The sequence below is a fragment of the Phoxinus phoxinus genome, assembly GCF_949152265.1.
Source record: "Phoxinus phoxinus genome assembly, chromosome: 12".
NCBI lineage: Eukaryota > Metazoa > Chordata > Actinopteri > Cypriniformes > Leuciscidae > Phoxinus > Phoxinus phoxinus.
In genome coordinates this window covers 32,495,308-32,519,792 of record NC_136887.1, presented here as the reverse complement: position 1 = coordinate 32,519,792, position 24,485 = coordinate 32,495,308, and the positions used below count along the sequence as shown (strand labels likewise).

The 24,485-nt window shown below is 40.1% G+C and overlaps 2 protein-coding genes across 9 annotated transcripts in view; one reads left to right on the top strand and one right to left on the bottom strand.

Moving 5' to 3' along the window:
• Positions 1-307: 307 nt before the first annotated feature.
• fgf18a (fibroblast growth factor 18a) lies at positions 308-23,573 on the top strand. Of its 2 annotated transcripts, none has more exons than XM_079629989.1 (5): positions 308-1,524; positions 15,426-15,465; positions 16,410-16,587; positions 19,470-19,576; positions 21,260-23,573. In XM_079629989.1, exons 1-5 carry the CDS (start codon positions 1,493-1,495, stop codon positions 21,527-21,529), a joined length of 627 nt encoding a protein of 208 aa, XP_079486115.1. In that variant the 5' UTR covers positions 308-1,492; the 3' UTR covers positions 21,530-23,573. The 2 variants fall into 2 exon arrangements, with proteins under 2 accessions (XP_079486115.1, XP_079486116.1); XM_079629990.1 differs by having other exon boundaries at positions 400-1,524; positions 21,263-23,573.
• LOC307007713 (uncharacterized protein) overlaps positions 8,451-24,485 on the bottom strand; it is a 104,684-nt gene continuing 88,649 nt past the window's right edge. For 3 of the 7 annotated variants that reach the window (XM_079629993.1, XM_079629991.1, XM_079629992.1), the window contains exons 2-8: positions 19,420-19,609; positions 16,207-16,304; positions 15,421-15,475; positions 15,351-15,380; positions 12,052-12,134; positions 10,895-11,144; positions 8,545-9,979 (exon numbers count right to left, since the gene is read on the bottom strand). In XM_079629993.1, coding sequence (XP_079486119.1) covers positions 9,944-9,979; positions 10,895-11,144; positions 12,052-12,116 — 351 coding nt within the window. In that variant the 5' untranslated portion in view covers positions 12,117-12,134; positions 15,351-15,380; positions 15,421-15,475; positions 16,207-16,304; positions 19,420-19,609 and the 3' untranslated portion in view covers positions 8,545-9,943. Of the gene's footprint in view, positions 9,980-10,794; positions 11,145-12,051; positions 12,135-14,315; positions 14,529-15,350; positions 15,476-16,206; positions 16,305-19,419; positions 19,610-24,485 lie in introns of those variants that run through there. The other 4 variants (XR_013799657.1, XM_079629994.1, XM_079629995.1 and 1 more) reach the window with 4 other exon arrangements.

Sequence of the window (24,485 nt, the reverse complement as noted above, 5' to 3'; positions counted from 1 at the left end):
AAAAGCATCAAAAGCACTAAACTTCTTGAAGAACCGTAAAGCGTTTTGGCTGGTCCTGGTTTACACGAGATGGGGGATTTTGGCCTCATAAAGTGTGGGGTTATAGTTTGGGACCCGGCCTGAGCCTGTTTCCCCGACGCTTGTGCTCTTTTGTTGCGCACGGTGACATTGGCGAGTGTTTTCGCTGTAGTCGGGCGACATCACACAGAGGCTGAGTAATCTCGTTTGGATCCAATAAGTGTGTGTGAGGGGGAAAGCAAAAGGAGAGAGAGAGAAGGATAGAGAGAGGGAGGGGGGCTGGGGGAGGGAGGGAGGGAGGGTGGATTGATCTGAAATCTTGTTCTGTTTTTTTTTCTCTTTTACTTGGAGTGATTTCTGCGCTCTGCCGTGGAGCTTCAGAAGACAAACGAGCGGAGAAGAAACAAGCCGCGTTTACGCACCGCGCGCGCAAAACGCGTTGTTAGTTTTTGCATTCAACGTTTTACGTGAATTTGTGAATGAAAGCGGCTGAGGAAGAGGAGGCGGCGCAGGTTAAGTGGACGCTGCATCCAGTGTACGGGTTGCCTTCTTTAATGCGCAAAGAAGAGACGCGTTTTACCTCATCGACCGAAGCCCTTTCGTCGGGCAGACTTTTGCGCTGTTCTGGGGGGAGCTGCAAACTTTCTTCATTTTAAAAAATAAATAAAAAGCTCAGATTGCATTCTTTCCCCCTTCAAACATTTTGGAGGTGATGTCATCGGCCCGTGTTTTGGCTGCTGTTGCGCTGGAGCTCCAGAATTGAGTCCGGGAAATCAGGTGCAGGGAGCTGCTGTCGCGGGTGGCTGCGAGCGTGTGCCTCTCACCCCTCTGCCTTTCCTTTCACTTTCCCCCCCATCATCATTTCCCCGTCTCAGCAGCCATGACCGAGCGCGATCCACGGTACCCGGGGTCCAGCTCGCCGCCGCCGCGTCTTCATCGCTCCATCCCAGTCCAGGTGCTTTGCCTCCCGCGGCGCGTCATTTCGCCCGTGGCGGATCAGCATTGACACAGACTCTCTCGCGTGCGCATGCACTCCACGGAATTAATCGGTTTTAATCCTTATCTGTGGAAGGACATTTTCAGCAGGAAAAGTTACGGTCGGACTGCTTGGAAACCTTTTGCTGGCTGTCAGGAAAGTTTTTATGAGCGGAAACTGCGTATAGGTGTGGGTCGCGTTTGAACTTCGCTTCACCTGTTCGTCAGACTCCGGAGGATTCAGCTGCGCCCCGCCTCGCCCCGCCCCCTGCCAGTTACCGACCGCGGACCGCAGCCATCCGTTACGGCGGTGGTGCGCTCACACCCCGCTGACCCCGAGCCGCCCGTTGACGGTGAAAAGATGCAGTCCACCGGCGCCAGCGGGAACGTCCGCCGACCCTGCATTCAAACGGATTAAACAAACCGGACAGACGTGAAGCCGTGACCCGGAGAGCCGTTTCTCAAGCGCGCACGGAGCCACACGGACGCGGAGGAAGCGATGTGGGCCTTTCTCTCCACGGTGGCTGTCTTGTAAGTCATTTCTGAATGACCTCATGCAGAATGAGTTGTAATGCGTAAATTATTAATGCTGCTTTCAAAAAAGCCCAATTACCACAGTCTGTGTGCCACACGCTTCACTTGACATGACAAACTCCAAGTCTTGCATACATAATGATCTTATGACATCACACTTCTGGGTTACCATGGACACAGATGTCAATCACACCCAGCTCAGGTAAGGCCCATCCAATGAAAACAGCACCAAAGGTGTGTCTGCCACTCTCAATATTTTCCTTTCTTTTTCTTTTTTCTTCTTTTTTTGTTGTTGTGCACACATGGCAGTCATCTTGAGATGGTTATCATTCCTTTCCCAACCTGCGGATGGGACCAAAGGGCCTCTGATAATCCATATCCCGAAAGGCAGACGGAGCGCCTGTCTGGTCCCGAGCTCTCCCTAATAATAACGCCCAAGGATGGTTGTTGAAGCAGGCACAGAGCTGGCACCTTATCTGCTGTCTGGAAAGAGCAGTGGCCATGTGACCTTCTCCGACAGGAAACTGCCGTTTAGAGACAGAAAAACATCAAACAGAGCGTTAACATTCTCAGACAGTTGTGCAGAATTAGCCAGGAATTGTGGAAGTGAGACTAGATCATGTTTGCTTAGCATGTGCGCTTGTTCTCAAGGTTGGTGTCGTTACGAACGGATTCGCCGTCTGATGATAAAATGCAGCATATTTGAGGTGGTTTCAGTTCAGGGTCTGTAGAAACAGAAGACAGCAGGCACAGATGTGATGAAGCCTCGTTCCCTGTGAAAGCGAGAGGCGTCAGGTGCGCCAGAGGTTATTTGTTTGAGATGAGGTGAAGATAATTTAGTCACCATTTATCAGTTCCTTTCGAAGCTCTTCTCAGTGAAGCACCTGCACTTCAGTGACTTGCTCAAGGCCGCAGCGATAAGCTGTAGACAATGGAAGAAGACTTGATTAGTGCAACTCAGGACGGAAATGTACAAACCACATGCTCTACATACAAGAAGAAAGATGAAATGCATGGAATTTAACCTATTTTAAAAACAATCAATTTCCAAATTTCCATTCTGCTTCACTACACTTTAAAAGTTATGACAAGTTTTGTTTTTCAAGAAAATACTATTGCAGACAGTCTTTCTACTTGCAGTTTATTTGTAATCATTTGAAATTCACTAGCCATGTCTAAGTGAAATTTGTTGCAAAGCAAATCCCAGCCATTTTTTTTTCTATGCTGGTTGGTGCTGGTCTGGCAAAAGTGCTGCTGTTGTGAAGCAGGACCAATGAAGTCTCACTTGCCAAGACTGATAAGAACATCAGAAGCAAAGTAGGTTTAAAATGGTGAACTTTATCCCCCGGTTTCACAGACAAGGCTTAGGTCTAGTCAGACTAAAATGCATGTTCGAGCTGTTTGAACTGAAAGCAACTTGCATTGACAATTCTTAAAATATATCAGGGCCATTGTTTTGTTTAAAGATGCACACTAGAAATGTTTTTTTTCTAAGGCACATTTATAAAAGCTACTTTAGTGTCCTAATTGAACTAAGGCCTAATCCTGGCTTAATCTAAGCCCTGTCTGTGAAACCAGGCCTACGAGGAGTCAAAATCATCATATCAGGACTGATCCAGTGACCTTGATCGAGTGCTGCAGAAACCGAGGCTTTTTACGGTGACATATCTTACATGCAACGGTGCACAAGCGGGACTTTCTGTTCCTGTAGATCTTTCAGAGAACACCACAGGAACATTAATCTTCAGACTCGCAGCACCTACAGCCCTGACTGCATTTCTCTTTCCTTCCCTGTGCTGCTATATTGTTTAAAGTTGGCCAGCGGTGTAAATTGTGCTTGAAGGGTGTGCAGGGTGATTTGGGATACGACTCCACCTCGCTGCGCTCAACTCTACACACGAACGCCTTCAGGAATCATTCTGTCTCAGGTTTGATGATGTCATCACCTTGCTTGTTTTGGCCGCCGACAATAGCGCTCACTAGAGTAAAGCTCGCAGCTACTTTCTTTCTTTCTTTCTCCTTCTCTTTCCCCATTCCCCCCCACCTCTCTCTCTCTCTCTGGCAGGCCGCAGGCTCGTTGCGGTTTGGGAGGGATACGGAGAATCCGAGGTTGCAGCTGAAGTAGAGTTTTTTTTTCTTCTCTTTCTTCCCTCTCTCTCTCTCTCCCTCTCTCTCTCTCGGTGAAGCACTACTGTTTTAACAGCTGAGAGTTCTTACGGGACCCAGAGCCAGTCTCACCTGCGCAGCCAGGGTTTGGCAGCTACACCAAACCGTACATGCACAGATCCGCAGCCAATGTGTGCTGATCTGCAGCCAGCATGCACAGATCTCGCATGTGCAAATCTGCATACCGTGCGGCCCGTGTGCAGTGTGCATGCATGACCCCTGCTGCCTATTAGAGATACACAACACATGCACACTAATGCATTTCAGTCAAATGTACAGCGTGTGTGTATAGTACACGCATACAAGCAACCGAGCTCAGTAAAGCATTAAATATTCTTAATGCACTCAATAACATTAATAAGACCTTGCTTATTACTGCTTATTAATGACCCAAGCACAGAAAACCAAAAGGGTTAATACTAATACTATAGGCGTATTACTTATGTATATTAGCTATTGTACAAACACACAAAACTGTTTAAAGGTTTGGGGTCAGTAAGATTTTTTTATTAATACTTTTATTCAGAAAGGATGCATTAAAATGATCAAAAGTGACAGTAAAGACATTTATAATGTTACAAAAGATGTAAATGCTGTTCTTTTGAACTTTCTATTCATCAATGAATCCTGAAAATAATTGAATCATGGTTTCCAGCAAAGCAACATAACTGTTTTCAACATTGATAATAATCAGAAATGTTTCTTGAGCAGCAAAAGCATCACATTATAATGATTTCTGAAGGATCATGTGACACTGAAGACTGGAGTGATGATGCTGAAAATTCAGCTTTGATCACAGGAATAAATTACATATTAAAATAGCTATATTTTAATATGCAATAATATTTCACGATATTACTGTTTTATTGTATTCTTTTGATCAAATAAATGCAGCCCTTGTGAGGCTTTTTTCAAAAACATTTTAAAAATCTTACCGAACCAAACCCTTGAACGCTTAGTTCTTAGTTTGTGTATACAGCTTCATATATCAGAAATGCAGACAGCATAAATCAGTGCACACAGGTGGAGAGGAGCTGTTTATGTGAGCAGGTGCACACACACACACACATAAACACACATGAGAACCTGGTCAGCACATGCACATCTGGTCAGTGATGATGCCGAGGTGTGTGGCCGGTCGGTGACCTCAGGTATGAAGGGTCAAAGAGCAGGTGTGTGTCGGCCAGACAGGTGAAGCCTGTGCCATTCGGTGACGCACCGTTTAGCAACATGATACACACAGTGTCTCTGTTCCATCTACATTGGTAGTGTGTTGCTGAGGAAACTTCGCAAACACACGTGAGCTCGTGAGCATATTGGGCCAGTATGAGTGGAGGTGAAGAAAAGGGCCGTCTCGATCCGTTCTGGAGAGCTTTCACATGCTTTTACTTTTTCCTACAGCTTCATTTAAACATCTTCAGCGAGTGGAGGAGTTTAGTAATAGAGAAAAGCGTGCAGTGACACCTGCGCTTCATGACTTGTTTTATGTGCTGTATAAACACCAGGAAATGATAGAACAGAATGACAGATCAAATCCAAGAATCTAATTGGTTTGAATCGCTTTGAACACCCTGAAGAGAATTCAGCATAAAGGGGTTTTGCTGGTTAGTATGGCCCTCGTTGTAACTATATATAACTGCTAAAACACATCTAAAAGTAGTTCACTTTTTTCCCTAATCACTTTAGAGCCGTAGGAAAATCTAATAACGTAAAATTATGAACAATAAGCAAAAAGATAAGGTCAAAGGTTAAAGGGGTCATGTCATATATAAATGGTAAGTTATGCATTACTCACCATTGAAGAGTTTGGAAGATGTGCGCATCTTCACTGCAAAAAAAGTGTTCTTCCTCAGTATTTTCGTCTTGTTTTCCAGTACAAATATATAAACATTTTGAAAACAAGATACATTTACTTGAGATGCACTATGACTTGAAAACATATTACCCTTAAAACAAGAAAACATCTGCCAATAGGGAAAGAATAATGGCGCTTTTCCATTACCAGTACCAGCTCGACTCGACTCAGCTCGTCTCAGCTCAGCTCGGCTCGGCTCGCGTTTCGCTCCGTTTTCCATTGCATAGTACTTCCACAATAGTACCTGGTGGTCGTCATAGCGACGCGACACACACCCGCTACCCACACACACAGGACAATGGAGGAAATCGAGTGTATGCTGTTTTACATAATATTAGCAATGGGTATATCACGCAATCTCTGGCAAAACTATTTAAAAATGCCGGGGTTATTCAGGATACTCCGTCTGGCGCGTGCAATGATGGCGCAGTGAATAGTGACGATTCTCGCTGACCAATCAGCAGTCTCCCGTGTGTCACGTCACGTTTTAGTATCGCCTCAGCTCGCCTCGGCTCGCTTATGGCGCTTTTCCATTACCAGTACCAGCTCGACTCGACTCAGCTCGTCTCAGCTCAGCTCGGCTCGGCTCGCGTTTCGCTCCGTTTTCCATTGCATAGTACTTCCACAATAGTACCTGGTGGTCGTCATAGCGACGCGACACACACCCGCTACCCACACACACAGGACAATGGAGGAAATCGAGTGTATGCTGTTTTACATAATATTAGTAATGGGTATATCACGCAATCTCTGGCAAAACTATTTAAAAATGCCGGGGTTATTCAGGATACTCAATCTGGCGTGTGCAATGATGGCGCAGTGAATAGTGACGATTCTCGCTGACCAATCAGCAGTCTCCCGTGTGTCACGTCACGTTTTAGTATCGCCTCAGCTCGCTTAGAACCTCGCCGGAGGTGATACGAAAAAAAGTACCTGGAAGCAGGTACTGGTACAACTTTTACACAGTGGAAAACCAAACAGAGGCGAGTCGAGTCGAGGTGAGGCGAGCCAAGGCGAGCTGGTACTGTGCAGTGGAAAAGCGCCATTAGAACCTCGCCGGAGGTGATACGAAAAAAAGTACCTGGAAGCAGGTACTGGTACAACTTTTACACAGTGGAAAACCAAACAAAGGCGAGTCGAGTCGAGGTGAGGCGAGCCAAGGCGAGCTGGTACTGTGCAGTGGAAAAGCGCCATAATAGTCTTGTTTTCACTTTGAATTAAGCTTATTTTTCGGACTGTACTGGCAGATTTTTTTCCTTGTTCTCAATAAACGTGTATGTATAATACAAGGATGACACATTTCAAATCAGGTACTTCAGATTTGCATGTGCCAGCCAAACAACTGCCAAAAAAGATGAATGGAAATTCTAACAGATCTACAAATATTTTAGACCTGCTTGGCCCTGTTTACACCTGGTATTAAGATGCGTTTTTTTCGATCGGATCACATGTGGATGAGGGAGACCGTTTGTACCTGGTGTTTTAATCCGTCTCTTTTAATAATAATACCAATACTCATTTTTTGTCATACTTTTTACATTTATACAGCACTTTTCTTGGCACTCAAAGTGCTTTACATAGAAGGACGAATCTCCTCAACCATCACCAATGTGCAGATCCACCTGGATGAGGATGCGACAGCAGCCATATTGCGCCAGAACGCCCAACACACACCAGCTTACTGGTGGAGAGGACAGAGTCATGAAGTCAATCAGTATATGGGGATGATTAGGAGGCCATTTTGATGGATAGAAGCCAATGGGCAAATTTGGCCAGGATGCCGGGGTTAAACCCCTACTCTTTTTCGAAGGACATCCTGGGATTTGTAATGACGACAGAGAGTCAGGACCTCGGTTTAACGTCTCATCTGAAGGACAGTGCTTGTTACAGTATAGTGTCCCCATCACTATACTGGTGTGTTACGACCCACTCAGTTCACAGGCCCCCTACTGGCCTCACTAACACCTCTTCCAGCAGAAACTGGGTTTTCCCAGGAGATCTCCCATCCAGGTACTGACCAGACTCAGCCCTGCTTAGCTTCAGTGGGCAACCAGTCTTGGGCTACAGGGTGATATGGCTTCTGGCAACATTTTGTCCACGTTCAACCACTTCTGTCCTGATTTCTTCGAGGGGAGAGTCTATGAGCTGGTAAATGTATGGGCTTTTTCAGATCTTTCCATCTAATGGACGAAATAAGCTTTAAAATCAACTGGACACATATGAATGTGACCGGAGATGCGGAGAGCACACTGAGAGCCTCAGCTTTAGTTTCTGCTCTGAAAGCCGCAAGACCAGCCAAACACCGTGAGTGTGTGTTAGAAATCAAGAATGGTGAGAGAACATTGTGCTTGGTTCGTTTTTCCTCTTCAACCCAAACTTGTGTCTTCAGCCGACAAAGTTTAAATCCCGTCTGGCTAACGCTCTTCTCATAATGTTCATGCGTTAGGTCAGTAGGTGGAGAGTTGATGGTCTTCTGTGGCTGTTCGAACACATTCGACCACATGAGCGTTTACACTACGAAAGCAATCCGGGCGAATGCGCTTTCCACTACCTCTGGAAGTGGACGAAAGTGGACAAGCTCAAAACGTTTTAGACCCTGTTTACACCGCGTGGTCCAATAGTGATCTGATCGACCAAAACGCATCTTAATACCAGGTGTAAACAGTGCCATTGATTCAGCTCTTGTGAGGTCAAAGGTTAAAGCGGACATATTGTGGTAAACATGATTTCCCTTGTCCTTTGGGATTAGAGTTTGCTGTACTAGGCAAACACACTCCATTCACAATGGAAACGAAGCTGTAAAACGACTTGTTTAGAAATCATCGTTATTATGACAGTTATGACATTTACATATCAAAGACAATTTTCTGAGCAACTCACCAACTATTCAGCAACTGAGCCTACCGTAATGATGTTTAATAATGTTCTCAAAAGTAAAAAATGTTGCAGATTTTTTTTTTTATACATCGTCGTAAAAGCTTTTACCTTCACGTTTACAATGTTCCTCCAGACAAGTAAACAATCATCAGACAGACTGTAACTGTACATCATGTGTGTGTAGTTGCCAAGCGTGCAACAACAGTGAACATGGGAAATGTGTTTTTTGTACACTGCGCTGCTATTATAGGGTGTGTGTTCCTGTGGTTCGCTGTTTATTGTAGGGAGTGTTTAACTGATGTGAACAACACATTTGAATGGGAATGAATGGGTATGAAATATCAGTGTGTGTGTGTGTGTGTGTGTGTGTGTGTGTGTGTGTGTGTGTGTGTGTTTTAAGAACACTTTAAAGAAATACTCCATTTCCAACCAAGTTAAGCTTTATGAAGAACAGCATTTCTACTCGTTTCTACAGTTGAATATATCCTCCACACTACAGCATGTCAAGTCAAGTATATTTGTATAGCGCTTTTCAGACATGTGTATTGTTCCAAAGTAGCTTTACAGAGAATGATGATGTGATGTCAATGTGTATAATATCTTAATTTCTTAATGCCATGTACATGTAATCACATTCAGTAGATTACAACTGGGCGATAATATAGTTTACATTTTGCGACAATACACGTAATCTAGCAGTTGAGATTTGCTATGTGGTATATATCGCTTTACATGAGTGTATATACAAACTTTATATAGAGAGCTGTGCAAAAATATAGTTTAATTTTTGCGATGATATACCAAAACAGTCAAGCAGTTGAGATTTTCAGGACATTCAGAAATAACCTTTTAACTTAATGGAAATATTTGCAGAGATGTCAATCTGAAATAATTAAATAAAACAAGCATTTAATGAGAAAGAGAATTACAAAATCACAGTCGTCCATATGACTTTCTGTACTATATTCCAAGTCTTCTGAAGCTTAAGGAGCTTTGTGTGAGGAATAAACTACAATTTCATTCAAAATGAACCGATAAGCCATTATTTTATTTTATTTTAGATCTCAACAGCATTCATTCCCACCACTTTTACTATAAGGAAAACAGTAATAAAAAATTTAAAAAACAGGCAGACGTTTCTAGTACTGTTAAAAAATATTTTTTCGAAGTTGTAAATAAAGTATATGTCTTACAAGAAAATACAATTTCAGCCTTTCTACAACAAAATGTCACATTTAATTTAATGTTACATGACGTTTTTTTTGTCATTATTTGTAAAATTTACTTTCTCGTTTCAACCACTAATTTTGGGTGAGTAAATCCCAAAGTTTTGGGTGAACCATTCCATCAACTTGTACTGGAGCATTCCTTTAATTGTGTGGTGTTGTCATGTTATGAGTGCATGTGTACATTAAGTGTGTGTTGACAGGCATGATGGAGAGAGCGTGTACATGTGTGTGTCTGTCTTGTTGCAGCTGTCAGCTGGTGAGACGCTTCCTTCTTCTCTCGCATATCTCTTCATAGCTGAGGCAGTGTGGGGGAGTCTTTCATTCTCTACTTCCAGACAGGGAAACAAGAGAGAGGAAGGGAGAGAAAGAGCAAGGGATTAAAAACGACAAGATGAGAAACACTCTCTCAATTCCTTTCATATCTCCTCCATTCCTGTCTTTTTTTTCTTCCCCTCCGGCATGTTTTCCTCTGTTTTCGGCGTCTCCACTGACCCTGGTGGTGATTTCATTTTGCGGGGTGAATTTTTGGGATGTAAACAAGCGACGGGCCGCAGCTGAATCATCCAGAATAAATCAAAAACTACCGTCTTATCGCGATCAGAGTAATATTAATGTCGCAAAGAGCCGCAACCTGGCCGCAATTCTCACCAATCATAACGTCAGACAGAGGAAACCTCATTGACTGGGAATCTGGTGGAGTGAGCTCACTGATGCGCTGTTACATCAGGGGTCAGAGGGCATCTCTGGAATCGACTTGCTTTTGAAACCATAGAAGAAATCATAAGCCTTCTCTTTCGGCGGTCTCTGAATAAACACACTTATGACTAAGGCGTCTGTTAAAAGATGACATGTGTCATTTCTGCATCACCAAAATAATCATGAAAAATAAATGTTTTCAAACACTCGATTGGTCTTCCATTGGTTGGACAAACAGATGATAACATTTCCATGTTATGAAAACAACACAGCGTTCAAAAGGCAACGTTTTAGCATTCACTCTCTTCCAGATGAATATATACAATATATATCTAATAAACATCCAGGCAAAATATGCATTCTGGGATTGGTAAAGACCTTTTATACCCTAAACCAACCCTCACACTAACCACTAAGATTGTGAAGTACACTTTATGAGCATACCTGTAGTTAGCTTAAAAGCCAACTATGAGTGAGGAGATTTTTTGACTAGCGTCAACAGAGCATTTTGGCCTCACAAGTATAGCAAAGCTTGTACACACACCCACACGCTCATGATCTCAGACATTCGGTCATGGGGAGGTCGCGGGGTCACTGGCGAGACGATAAGGAGGAAGTGATGTGTTCCGCTTTTTTTCTCTCCGTTCACACCCACCGTCGCCTTCTCAATGAGTGACATCACACTGACCACACCCACACCACCCAGAGAGAGAGCGATATCTGATTCTCTGTTTTCACCAAACATTTGCCAAGAAGGACGCAGGGAGGGAAAGACAGAGAAATGTGTGCACAAGCTGTGTGTGAGAGAGAGAGAATAAAGAGAATATGAAGGTGAAACACAACCAGTGTCATTTTACCTATTTTAATATCATTGACATCCGATTATAGTGTTTGATAGATGTATTTTTTTTTCCATTTCATGTGTTTTAGTCATTTTTATTATTTATTTATTTTTGGTGACTACTATTAATAATGCATTATAAAAGTATTATTAATGCATTAATTATGCCTTGTAATGTACCTTATAACGCAGTGTATCATCTCATGAGTAATTGTAACCACGGTTATAATACATTTGATTATAATTCTTCATTGAACACGTTTAATATATAATGCATTAAAACACATGACTGGCAAACCAACTTCAGATGTGCAGGGAATCTGCAAATATTATAATGCACTATAATGTACGTTATGAATAACTTTCTAATGCATTATTTAAAGGCAATTAAAGGCTTTTAGTAAAGTGTTACTCTTTTCTAAGTTCATGACATGATATTTTTTATGATTTCAGTTTTAGTAAACGATAATAACCCCGCATTAAACAAAAACATTCAGTAACATTACACATTACCGCCGTGCAACAGACATGTATTTTGTTACTTTAAGTAATCAAACTCAAGGTTTTCACCTGGTGGATGATAATACAGCTGAGAAAATCCCACAGATTTACACTGAGCCATATCTAGAGACCAGAAGATTACAGAGCAAACCAAATCAATGTGCTAAACCCATCCACGCTTTAGTAACCCTATAGCAACACCTTAGTATCATGACAGTGAGTTCTGCATGGGGAAATGCCTATTCGCACATTAAACTGGTATTGAAGAATGCATCTTAACATCCCAAACATGACACATGTGGCATCAGAACATCTCAAATCTGTTTGCAAACCACAAATGCATAAAACTGAAGCTCTACCTCTTCTGTTGTCCAGCATCATGTCGACTTCTGCATGAGCTCGGCATCAGTCCACTGGCCTGCATGTGTTCGTTTTAAAGTCTCTACATAAAGAAAAATCACAATGGAGATTCTCATTAACCCTGTAAAGCTTGGCATGAAATAATTGACAGAAAAATCTATTTTTATCTTTAAATGGAAGAGTTTATTGAACATTTTGACAAAATATGTTTATTTTTTTATGTCTGCATGTGTTTTTTGTTGAGTATCATAACTGATACATCAGGTTTTATTCAGAGGCCCAAACTGAGCACAAATATGCAATTTAGCGCAAAAACAGATATTTATGTGGCCTGAAATTTAGATTATGTTTGTAATTCTTCATGTAATGTAAACCAATGAGATCTTAATAACAGTATAGCAGACTGCATATGAATATCAGATCTCAAATAATATGAGTAAGATGCTATTTAAATGCTTAGTTTTATGTTTAAAGCTCTGTAATTGAAAAAAATATATACATACAATGATGATTGCGAGATGAACAAATAAACCTTCCTTAAAGCCTGATGGATCATATTTGATACTCACATTTTAACACTTAAAAAGAAGTCATGAATCAAGTTGTTTCAGTCCAGTAAGTGTTCATCTTGAAATATTACGTTGAAGTTATTCTTACATTTACTAATCAGGATTTCACAGCAAAGAGACCACGACCTGAAGGAGGACGTTTGTACAATTATTCTAAAAGGCTTTTACTTGTGAAAAAAGTATAACTATCAATCAGATCATGACAGATGGCATGTATAGTAGATTGTGTACAACAGGTTTTTCAGAAAATTTTGATCATGTTGATGATTTAGAGGATCTGCAGTTCATATCTTCAGAGCAGCCAAATAAATAAAAGAAAAGGGAGATATTTGTTACTTCTCAGATATTTCAATGATCTCACATGTATCCTAGTTTAATACCAAAGTCATAAATCTCAATATAAAATCATGATCAAATGCTTTTATACTCTTACTGTGTGACAATGAGTCATTTGTATCTGGTCTTATTTCTAAGGAATTTTAATTGCGTTGTGTTCACATCAATGGGAAGCCCTTCAGGATTCTTCTGTCATGAATTCTCCTTTCCAATAGTGTTTGATTCATTTGATTAAACGCAGTGGTGAAGTGCCAACAGCCTCTCCCTATGGAGGATCCCTGTACCACTCTACAGATAAAGCATTGTGGAAAATTCACGTATCTACCCCGTAGTGATAAAATAAAATAAAATTCTGTATCAAATTTATAGGCAGGACAAGTAGTTTGTTTAGGCTTGGTTTGTAGAGAATTACAAACATGCGCACATAACTATATAATTCATTCTTGATGCGCACGTGAGCGCCATCAGTGTTTCTCACAGGTTCACGTTTAAAGTCGGTGTAGAGAGAACGGTGTCGTCTTAGCGGCCCCTAATTTAATAACAAATGATCCTTTCGACAGAAGTGAATCAATCAAAACTAACTTTAGCTGGAAAATAACATAATTCAAGAACCGCTATAAAGCCGAAACAATCTGTTACCTTAAATTATCCGTTTATCTCTGTAAAGGAGCTTTGAAACAATCTACATTGTTAAAAGCGCTATATAAATGAAGATGACTTGACTTGACTAATTATGATAAACCATTTTAAACTCTAAAACATCTAATTGCATTTGAAGGTGAAGCATGTCATTTCTGCAAAAAGCAATTGCAAAAATAATGTTTCCAAACAGGTTTCCCCAACATATAGTCCTTACAAGTCAATACAGAATGTTTCAAAGCTTCTTCACAGAATTTCAAAATTCATTAACACTCTTAAAAATAAAGGTTCTTTTTTGGCATCGATGGTTCCATGTAGAACACCTTTGGTTCCATATTCCATTCCATTGTACAAAAGGTTCTTTATTGTGGAAAAAGGTTCTTTAGATTTGTTTTAATGTCCTTCACACTAAGACAAACATGTTTCTTTTAAGAACTGTTCACTGAAAGGTTCTTTCGGGAACCAAACGTGGAAAAAACCCTCTTTTGGAACCTTTATTTTTAAGAGTGCATAATGAAATGATTTTCAGTTTCTGCTCTACAGAAGACATTGGTCGTTATTCAGCTCAATGTTGATTCTATGTAGTTCAATAAGGCTTCATTGGTTGATCCGAAGTTGAAGCTCAAACTCTCAGAATGGTTTACTTATAGTTGTCTCTACATATTTAGCTGGGATAGGAGAAAGTGTTTTTACATCAGAAAAAAAAAGACACACGTCACCTTCAAGTGTATTTGAGCAGAAGTGAAACCTGTTCCTCCGCTGGTTTCTACAGTTTGGAGTTTGCAGAGGCGTTAGTCCCGTTGGGGCCTGTGGTCTCCTCTTTGGCTGTCATAACATGGGACTTTTCACACTGACTTATGTTGAGCAGACGCACTGATCCGTCCTGCAGGCCTGTTCGATTTCAAAGTCACAGTCCCCTGCCAGAAAAGAGCCTGTGGTGATGGAGAACTTTACCGTGGGCCGTGCAGCGCTGCCCTCATCCACTCGCTCTTATACGCTTAAAATCTTACTCACACCCACGGACGTCCAAGTTTCCATGAAAATCTGAGTTATGCTTCAAATGTCAGGTTTTTCCCTTTTCCCAACAACATGTGGAGATTAAACCGAGAAGGAAACGTAGCTGGAAATCAGCATGAAATGCAAATTCATATATTTTCTAAATGCATGCTATAGATCGTATTGTAAACAATGGACCTTTTTCACATTTCCCGGGGTTCTCAGAAGCTGAAGTCACATATATAACTTCTATCCACTTTATTTTTAATGTAAGAGCGATCGGCCATTTGTAACTTGAATGCACGAGTCATTCGTTTCCAGTTACTTTACCTGTACCAAGACCATAATGCTGCTTTATATTGCAAACTAGTATTTGTTATCACATCATTTTAATGTATTATCATAATCACGAACACACTGGTTTGTAGAGCAGATTTACAGTTTACTGCACAGCACTTTGTCATTGATCTCTATCTAGTTCCCTATAGCTGCTAATGAACCCGATATCTCGCATAAGGTGTTTTTTATTTGTTAAGTAGCAGCATTATAAGTGGGATAAACACACACTTTCAGTAAGATATAAGACCCGAGTCAAGGTTTATTTTGTGATAATGAGCATCTGACTGTACATTAGCCTTTACAGAAACTTCAAGCTCTTGAGATGTTAATTATAACATCCCTTTCCCTGTGGATCCGCTCCGTCAGCGGGGCTTTGGGATGCAGGGCGGATTTGTTTTTGTTACCATGGTAGCACTCACCTGACCTTGCTCTCTCTCTCTCTCTCTCTCTCTCTCTCTCTCTCTCTCTCTCTCTCTCTCTCTCTCTCTCCTCAGGTATATCCAGATGATGCTGGTCATGTGTAATCCTCTACAGGTGAGTAAACCTGCTCAACATCAAGCAAAAGGGATTGTTTAATACACACTCCTGGTCTTATTGTGCACAATTTATCAGTGCGTGTTATTTCAAATATGTTTGTCTTAAAAATCTTACATTAAAATTTAAAAAAAAAAAAAACTTCATTAATTTGGTAACACTTGATACGGTCGAATTTGGTAGAAACAATTTTCACTCAGAAATCGCAAGTGAATTTCACAAACAATTACAGAGAAACCACAAGTAACACATTGAATTAAACATGAAATTCTGAAGTAGAAATTGTTTTACTCCATTAATCTTTATTTACAACTCCGAAAATATTTTTTTATTGTATAGCTAACATGAACTAACAATGATAAATCTATTTTTTCACAGCATTTAATAATCTTTGTTAATGAAAGGCATTAAAAATACAATTCTTCATTGTTTGTTCATGTTAGTTGTGCGTTAAATAACGACGTTAACAACTTTTGATCTTTAAAAATGTATTAGTAAATGTTGAAATAAACATTAAGATTAACAAATGCCGTAGAAGTATTGTTCATCGTTTACTGTAGGTAACTAATGTTAACAAATGAAACCTTATTATAGTCATCAAAGTCATAGTCATTGTTTTAGGCTTATGTTGTATAGTAGGTAATTCAGCCAACAACACCAAGTAATTAAGTACTGGTTAAAGTTTATGTAATAATCAATAAATCAAACATCGATAAATGTGAAAAACTAAAAAAATGTTACCTCTGGTATACGTGTAGATGCTCTGGAGGCTGAATTTGACCGGTGGTGTTTCAAATCATCCACAATCCACTGCAAACTCACATTCTGATATGAAATGCCTGCGTTAACAATAAACATTATAAAGTCAAACTATAGGCCATTACTATGGTACTTTTTTGTTTTTACAATGATTTCACTACATGTGTGTGGTCTGTTCCCTGCAGGTGTTTGGAGTGGATGGAGTGAACTTTAGTGTGCACGTGGAGAATCAGACTCGTGCACGAGACGCCATGAGCCGGCGACATCATCGCGTGTACCAGCTTTACAGCCGCACTAGTGGCAAACACGTCCAGGTGCTCGGACGCAAGATCAGCGCCCGCGGAGAGGACGGAGACAAATATGGTAACAACACACACACACACACACGCACACGCACACACACACACACGCGCACACGCACACACACAGGAAACAGGAAAAGTAGAAGACAAAGACTCAGCTACTGCTGATACAGTGATTTACAGACAGAGAGAGAGAGAAAAAGACGCCAATGAATTCTGTTTTCTTGTAGGTTTTTGTTCAAATTCCAAAAATAACATCTCACTCTTAGAAAAAAAGGTTCAGTAAGGTTCTATATAGAACCCTAGTGTTCTTACCTCAATTTAAATGAACACTTTATGCCAAAAAGGTTCCATGTAAGGAGAAATGTCTTAATTTATTGCATAATATTTTTGAATGTTTAACAGCTGTTTAAAAAGGTATTGTGATAAAGTATATTTTTATGCTGCTTACTTCATAAAACTGAATCAAAATGAAACTAAATGAATTCATTAACACTAAATCCATAAAACGATCTGATGATGGGAACCTCTAAAAGGTTCTATACATGAAGCGACTGGCGGAACCCTTTAAGATTCTATATAGAACCTTTTCTTCTAAGAGTGTATATGATATATAACTACTCATGTCATACGTTTTAGTTTTATCAACAAGCCCGAATTCCCACTTGTTTCAGTTCCAATATCTACCAAACAATTGCACATTTTCTGTTTTCAAAATGTTGAATTTTGAGTTTAAATAAATGTAATGGTGGCCATTACATTATCAGCCTCCCCGACCTCCACATATCATTATCGGCTACTGAAAAACCTGCCAGTCGACCACTATCCTCTCCCCCATCCATCTATTCATCCATCCATTTATCCATCCCCCTCTCCTCCTCTCAATGGTCTCGGATGTGTTTCAGAAGCACACATTTAAAGGGCAAGGAAGTTGAAAATGGGAATCTGTGCTCAAATCAAACAACTGGCCTGGATTCATGGATGAATGAAAACATCAAAAAGCCACAGAAATAATATTTTTTTTAAAAGCACGAGAAAGAAAAAGATTTTTGCATTGTGACATTTTCAGACAAATGTAGCATGTTTCCTCCTCAAATTCTCTTTTTTGTAATTTCATTACAAGACTTTCATTAATGTATGTAGCAAATGTTACTAAATAAATAATAAAAGAAACATGAACTGAAAAAAAATACGTTCATGTTTAAGTATGTGTGTGTGTGTATCTATATATATATATACATATATATATATATATATATAATCATATTGTTTCCAAAGCAACATTTACATTTTTCTTTAGTTTATGTACTAAAATAACTGAAAATAAAACAAAAATTAATAAAACTGTCGGCAAAAAACAATAATTAATGAAGATGACAAAAAAATACTTTTTTTAGTTACTAAAGCGAACTAAAATTTAAATGAAACATACAAAAATAAAACTAATTCAGTAAAGTAACTAATTAAAAAATACTAATTAAAGTATTTAAATGATATTAAAATAATGCTGTACTGTATTTTAATGTATTATAATACACAAATACTGTAATACAACATTATATTTAAGACCAAATGAAATGTAATACAGCAAATACTAACCATTATTTATAAATACTTTATATAAATACCCCAATCCATTAATCATAAACACAACTGAATGAGAAAATGGACTGAAATGGACTTAATTCTCACTAAATTAATGTCAAAATTCTTAATTGTCTTAATTGTAAAATATTATTTTTACTAATTTCTCCTGAGTAAATAAATGACCATGACGTGATCTTTACAGGTTTTCTGAGATTCGCCCTCATAATGCTCTAATATTTTTATTGTAAAAATATTGTTCTGAAAGCTTCAGGGTTTTTATGATCGACTCTCCTCATCAGGAAATAAAGGGAAGAGAAAGACAGGGATATGGGAAGGGGGATGAGGATGAATGTATTTACACAGCGAGTCAGGGATGTCTGGATGAGGAGAGATTGGAGGACGACAAAGAGGTTATTGATCTCTAGTGACCCCTGCGCTCATAAAGGTCACGCAAGGAGCCATTTCAGAGCTTCAACTGCCATATCCTGAAACACACACACACACACACACACACACGCTGAATGACCTCAGTGAAATATAGCGTGAAATGGAGGTTTTTAAAATCAAGTGACAGAGAGGCTATGTTCAGAAGAGCATATACAACACTAGTACTATTTCTACAGTGTGTATTATGAATATTGTCCGTAATATGCATGGAAATCTCGATCACCCACCACTGCCAACATGTATCCTATAATGAACTGGAAGTGAAGCCAATTTTTTTAACACCTTTGTCTTGACTTATTATTTGATCAGACTGCAGAAAGTTAAAACATTTGTACAGAAAATTGGATTTAAAATGTAAAAAAAAATGGATGTCAAATAAAAAAACATGCAATTTAATGAAGTCATCTGACAACAGTGTAGCACTATATAAAATATTGTTGCATATTTCATATCTTTTAAGGTAAAATCAAGGTAAAAAAAGCCAAAATTATATTCATTAGTTTTGTTTCTTAAATACACTAAGAAAAAATCCGTATAGAGACGGTAAATATTCTGGTATTGTTGCATTTTGTTTAGTTTTTAAGCAGTAGGCCCAGTATACAATGCAGTAAGCTGGTCAAACATAGTCAGAAATCATAAGAAAAGACTGACAAGCATGAGTGTGATGGTTATCTATACATCTGTCAACCGCTGATGTCAATTTTGTGCTTTTATTAATTCGGCTTAAATCAGGTTATCAATCCCCCCCACTCTCTCTCGACTGCTATTAATAGTGCCAGTCGAGGCAGCTGCTGAAACAGAGCCATCACATCAGATTATAAACCTTAATCATTTACGTCATTGCAAAACCAGCGTTTACCGTGATGTTTTAGTAACGTCTGTCTGTCTCTCTGCCTGTCTCTTCACAAGCCCAGCTCGTAGTGGAGGCAGACACCTTCGGCAGCCAGGTGCGAATCCGAGGGAAGGAGACCAACTATTACCTGTGTATGAACCGCAGGGGAAAGCTCGTAGGCAAGGTGAACACACACTTCCTTCACTTTGTTTCTTTCCTGTATTGAAACAGAAGTTAAAACATAAACACATGCCTTGTCACTTTGTATAAGTTGCCAATAGGCTTTTGTTTAAATCAGTTATGAATCATGATTTACAAATGTTTGCTATGAGGCAAAGGATACTGATATCTCAATATGAAGTATATTCTCACACATTTTCAATGTCACGCGTTTCTGACGCCCATATATATATATATATATATATATATATATATATATATATATATATATATATATATATATATATATATATATATATATATGCGTCTCCTCGCTGCAGATCTTCGTTTGTGTGACGGAGGGATTCCTGACGATGTTTTGACTCTTTACATATTTTCTCTTTTCTTCACGAGTTCAGCTGGTCAAAATACCATCAGGCTACACACATACAGCGAGCGCATTTAGCCCAGAACACAGCATTGTTTTGAATGTTCGGTACGCTCCGTTGCTAAATATACCTAATAAAAGCCAAATAGGTTGTGATTGAACATGTTTATCCCTTTAGGTTCGGTATTAAAATGCCAATGTGAACGCTAAGCGGACCAGGACTAAATTTTTAAGTGTGAGCACACCCTAAGCCTATATGAAATCAAAAAGGTTGAGAACCACCAATATAGATAATCAACAAATATGGATATTTGTGACTATTAGTCCAATTTTGGGGTCTTTAAATGCATTAAATAAATATATAGGGCCCTATTTTAACAATCTGAAACGCAAGTATCAAACGCGAAACGCAAGTAACTTTGTGGGTGGATCTCGGGCGCTGTTGCTATTATACCGGCGGGATAAATGAGCCTAAACCCTAAAATGTGTTGGTCTGAAGTAGCTTCATTATTCATAGGTGTGGTTTGGGCGTAACGTGAAATAAACCAATCAGAGCGTCCTCTCACATTCCCTTTAAGAGCCGGCGCGCTTCTTCCACGGCGGATTGCTATTATAACGGCGGGTTTGCCGGCGCACGCCAGGAGCGGTTCACAGCCGAGGAGACCGACGTTCTCATCAGGGCCGTAAAACAGAGAAGTGACATTGGGGATGATGGGAGAAACCCAACCAAATAAGCTTCGGTTAAACAGGCGTATAATAATTTGGGTAAATGTGTAAGCTAGATTAATTTTTTCACATCTTCATGGACACAACAATGTTTTCCCTCGTGTGGTAATATTTTTCCTTGTAATAATGTATGATTTGCAAAAATGAAAACTGCTGCGTTTGTGTAGATGAGAGAATCAAAGTGTATGTGCACACGCTACATTATGGCCAAGCACGCGCCCTTAAAATACCATAAATAACACGTGCAACGCGCCACTGGCTTTAGACTATGTTTTTTACTGGTCAGTGGCGGAATTGTTTTCTAAAACTGCAATATAGCAGCAGGGACCGTTTGCGCTCAAACACGCCTCCTCTTTTCGCTGAACCGTCCCCGCGAGCGCAAGTTCATTCCCTGATTTACCGACGTGCGTCTGTGGAGGGAAAAGTCCGCTGTGCGTCGGGTGCAAAATAGGAATGATACATGCGTCGGTGTACAAAGTCAATTGCGCTGGGTGCAAGGGCCCTTAATGTTCATGATCAAGCTAACACATGCACCCCTCTCTTTGTTTGTGTGTGTTTGTCTTCATGTGTGTGTGGACTTTTCTCTCTCCCCAGAAGGCCAGCAATCGTAGCGCAGACTGTGTCTTCATAGAGAAGGTTCTGGAAAACAACTACACAGCGCTAATGTCAGCACGCTACACAGGGTGGTACGTGGGCTTCACCAAAAGAGGGCGCCCTCGCCGTGGTCCGCACACGCTTCCCAACCAGCAGGACGTCCACTTCATGAAGCGCTTCCCGCCCGGAGAGCAGCCGGACTTACTGCCGTTCCGCTTCACCACCGTCAGCAAGAGGAGCAAGAGAGTGCGCGCCGCGCGGCCACGTTAATGCGCACGCCAATATCCCACTGCTAACGTTTACATGAGGACTAGGAATAAACAAAAAGACAGTCCTACTCCACAGTCCAGTGAAAATGACACTGCTAATGCAAAGCAGGACCGTCTTGTCTTGTTTGACCAGACAATGCCATGGCATCACTTTATATTCCACTGGGTTGGACCTCTACAACCCTAATAATAAATACTAGCTAATTTACACCAGAGCTGTGGTTTACGACAGCTCACTTCTGACACGGAGATGACTAACCAAAGCAAACACAAGCAAACGGCCGGCCCAGCGCTCGGGCGGAGGAAGCGTTAGGCTGCACATCCAATGAAGACACGCAACAAAACACAAGCACGTCGGCCTGTAGATGCTGACCGTGTTGCAATTTTCCTAAGACAAGACTTGGACGTGATCCCGCCTAAGGGAGAGGAGCAGATATACCTGAAGAATGAATGAAAGAAAGACAGAAAGAAAGAAAGACATGGACATCCAAGAGAGAAACCGATAAGAGAATGGCTACTGTTATATGGGAGTGCTCCTTGGATAAGACCCGACTTAAAGGACATGGTCAGCCAAAAATGAAAACTTGGGCATCATTTACTCACCTCATGCCACTCTAAACTTGTATATGGTTATTGTGTCTCTTTTTCACACAACAGTTTATAGTGATCATGTTCGTCAAGCTCTCGAAAGCACACCATAACAATGATCCATCCCGCCCGCACATGCATCATAGTCCAGGTCATTCGAAATCATGCAGCAAAAGTTATCATTAATTATGAAGGCTTTATTATTATTATAACTTGTCCATGCAACAACAGCTCATTAGACAATTATAACTTAAAGTTGCAATGAAACGAGTAATCTTCCGTATTGTGATGTACATTCAAACGTGTGACTTTTCTAGACGTGGAAAAGTCATGGAAATTAATAAATATTTCTATAAGGAAAACATATTTATAGTTATATCGAGCACTAAAATATTTAATTATTTAATTATTTTAATATAGTATCTATCCTAGTTTGAAGGTTGGAAACAAGTAGCATCAAATGTATTTTGTTCTGTATTGTGATGTACATTATTGTTGATTGTTGATCAGTTGTTGATTGGATGTTGAGATGTGGGCGTGGCTCTCAAAAGTGAGCTATCGGGGGCGGAGTTTAAGCACACTAAATAATTGGAGAATCCTGCAGAGAAGTCGGTCGTTAGCTATGGCTTTTGATTGAACATCACGAGGGTGAATTGTTCATAGATAGGGTGAAATTTCATTTCATGGCTTGCACAAATCATCATATGACTTCAGATATATAAAGACAGTGCACAAGGACCACCGTTATAGAGTTTTGTTCATTTTTGGATCATGACGAAGTCACTATGAACTGGTAATGTGAGGAGAGTAAATAATGACAAAATCTTCCTTTTTGGCTGAACTATTCATTTAAAGCTAATGAACGAATGAATGTAATGCTGTATAAGTGTGTGTGATGGCGTTTTTCAGGTTGCATTAAAGACCACGAGGGATATAATCATACGTGACTTATAACAAAAGAAGGCCATTGCTGGATGGACGGAATTTACCAGAACTGGAATGTAAAAGACAATAATGAGGAAACTCTCTCAAAGCTGCACCAAATACAAACGACTAAACGACCAAAGACAAATGGTGACCAATGACAGTGACAACCTGAACAGCGAGGACAGCGGGATTGGGTGGGTCGTCACAGAATGACACGAGGAGCAACGTTCCTGTTTGGATTCCATGTGGAATGCTGCTACTGGGAAATATAACGGAGAACCAAAGTCTTATACCAGCTTATTAAAGGAAAAACATTACAAAACCTTTTCTAAATATAAATATATATATAAATATATATAAAAAGATTAATGCTGACTAAGTGATATTACTTTGACTGCTACTATCATTGTTGTTACTATAAAAGAATTTCACTTATTTATTTTATCTCTGTGTACGGCAAAAACCTTTCCAATGCCAGTAAACTCTACAGAAACGTGTCCGTGTTTCAAAACATACATGTTGTGCGAGTCATCATTATCATCAGACAGCAAACGGAGAACCTTATGGTCAGCGATTCATGAGTTATACCAGCATTTTATCACCGTATTTACCTTTGTTAGTCCATGTTGTTAGTGATCTGAACGAACCCCAAACCAACCAACACACACACACACACACACACACATATACATGTGGACTTGAAAACAGTGAAGACACACACACACACACACACACACACACACACACACACACACACACACACACACACACACACACACACACACACACACACACACACACACACACACACACACACACACACACACATATATATATATATATATATATACACATGTGGACTTGAAAACAGTGAGCAGTGAAGACAAGACACACACACACACACACACACACACACATATATATATATATATATACACATGTGGACTTGAAAACAGTGAAGACACACACACACACACATATATATATATATATATATACACATGTGGATTTGAAAACAGTGAGCAGTGAAGAACACACACACACACACACACACACACACACACACACACACACACACACACACACACACACACATATATACATGTGGACTTGAAAACAGTGAAGACACACAAACACACACACACACACACACATATATATACATAAAATAGTGAGCAGTGAAGACACACACACACACACACACACACACACACACACACACACACACACACACACACACACACACACACACACACACACACACACTACTGTCACTAACAACCTGTAATCCCGGCAGTCTCTGCCCAGCTGAGTCAGCGGGAAAAGCAAAGGATTCTGAGAGAGAACCAGACTGTTCTGGAGGCGAAGTGGTGGAAAGATTTGTCAGCCAAACCCAGAGGAAGGTGTATGGTAATGCTGGAGGAGGAAAGAATGCTAAATAT

Bases quoted from the DNA above. Each gene is read 5' to 3' on its own strand.
- fgf18a (XM_079629989.1), top strand. From the start codon at position 1,493: ATGTGGGCCTTTCTCTCCACGGTGGCTGTCTT. The intron at 1,525-15,425 runs GTAAGTCATTTC...CTCTCTCCTCAG, and splicing joins CTCTCCACGGTGGCTGTCTT to GTATATCCAGATGATGCTGG. The intron at 19,577-21,259 runs GTGAACACACAC...CTCTCTCCCCAG, and splicing joins GGGGAAAGCTCGTAGGCAAG to AAGGCCAGCAATCGTAGCGC.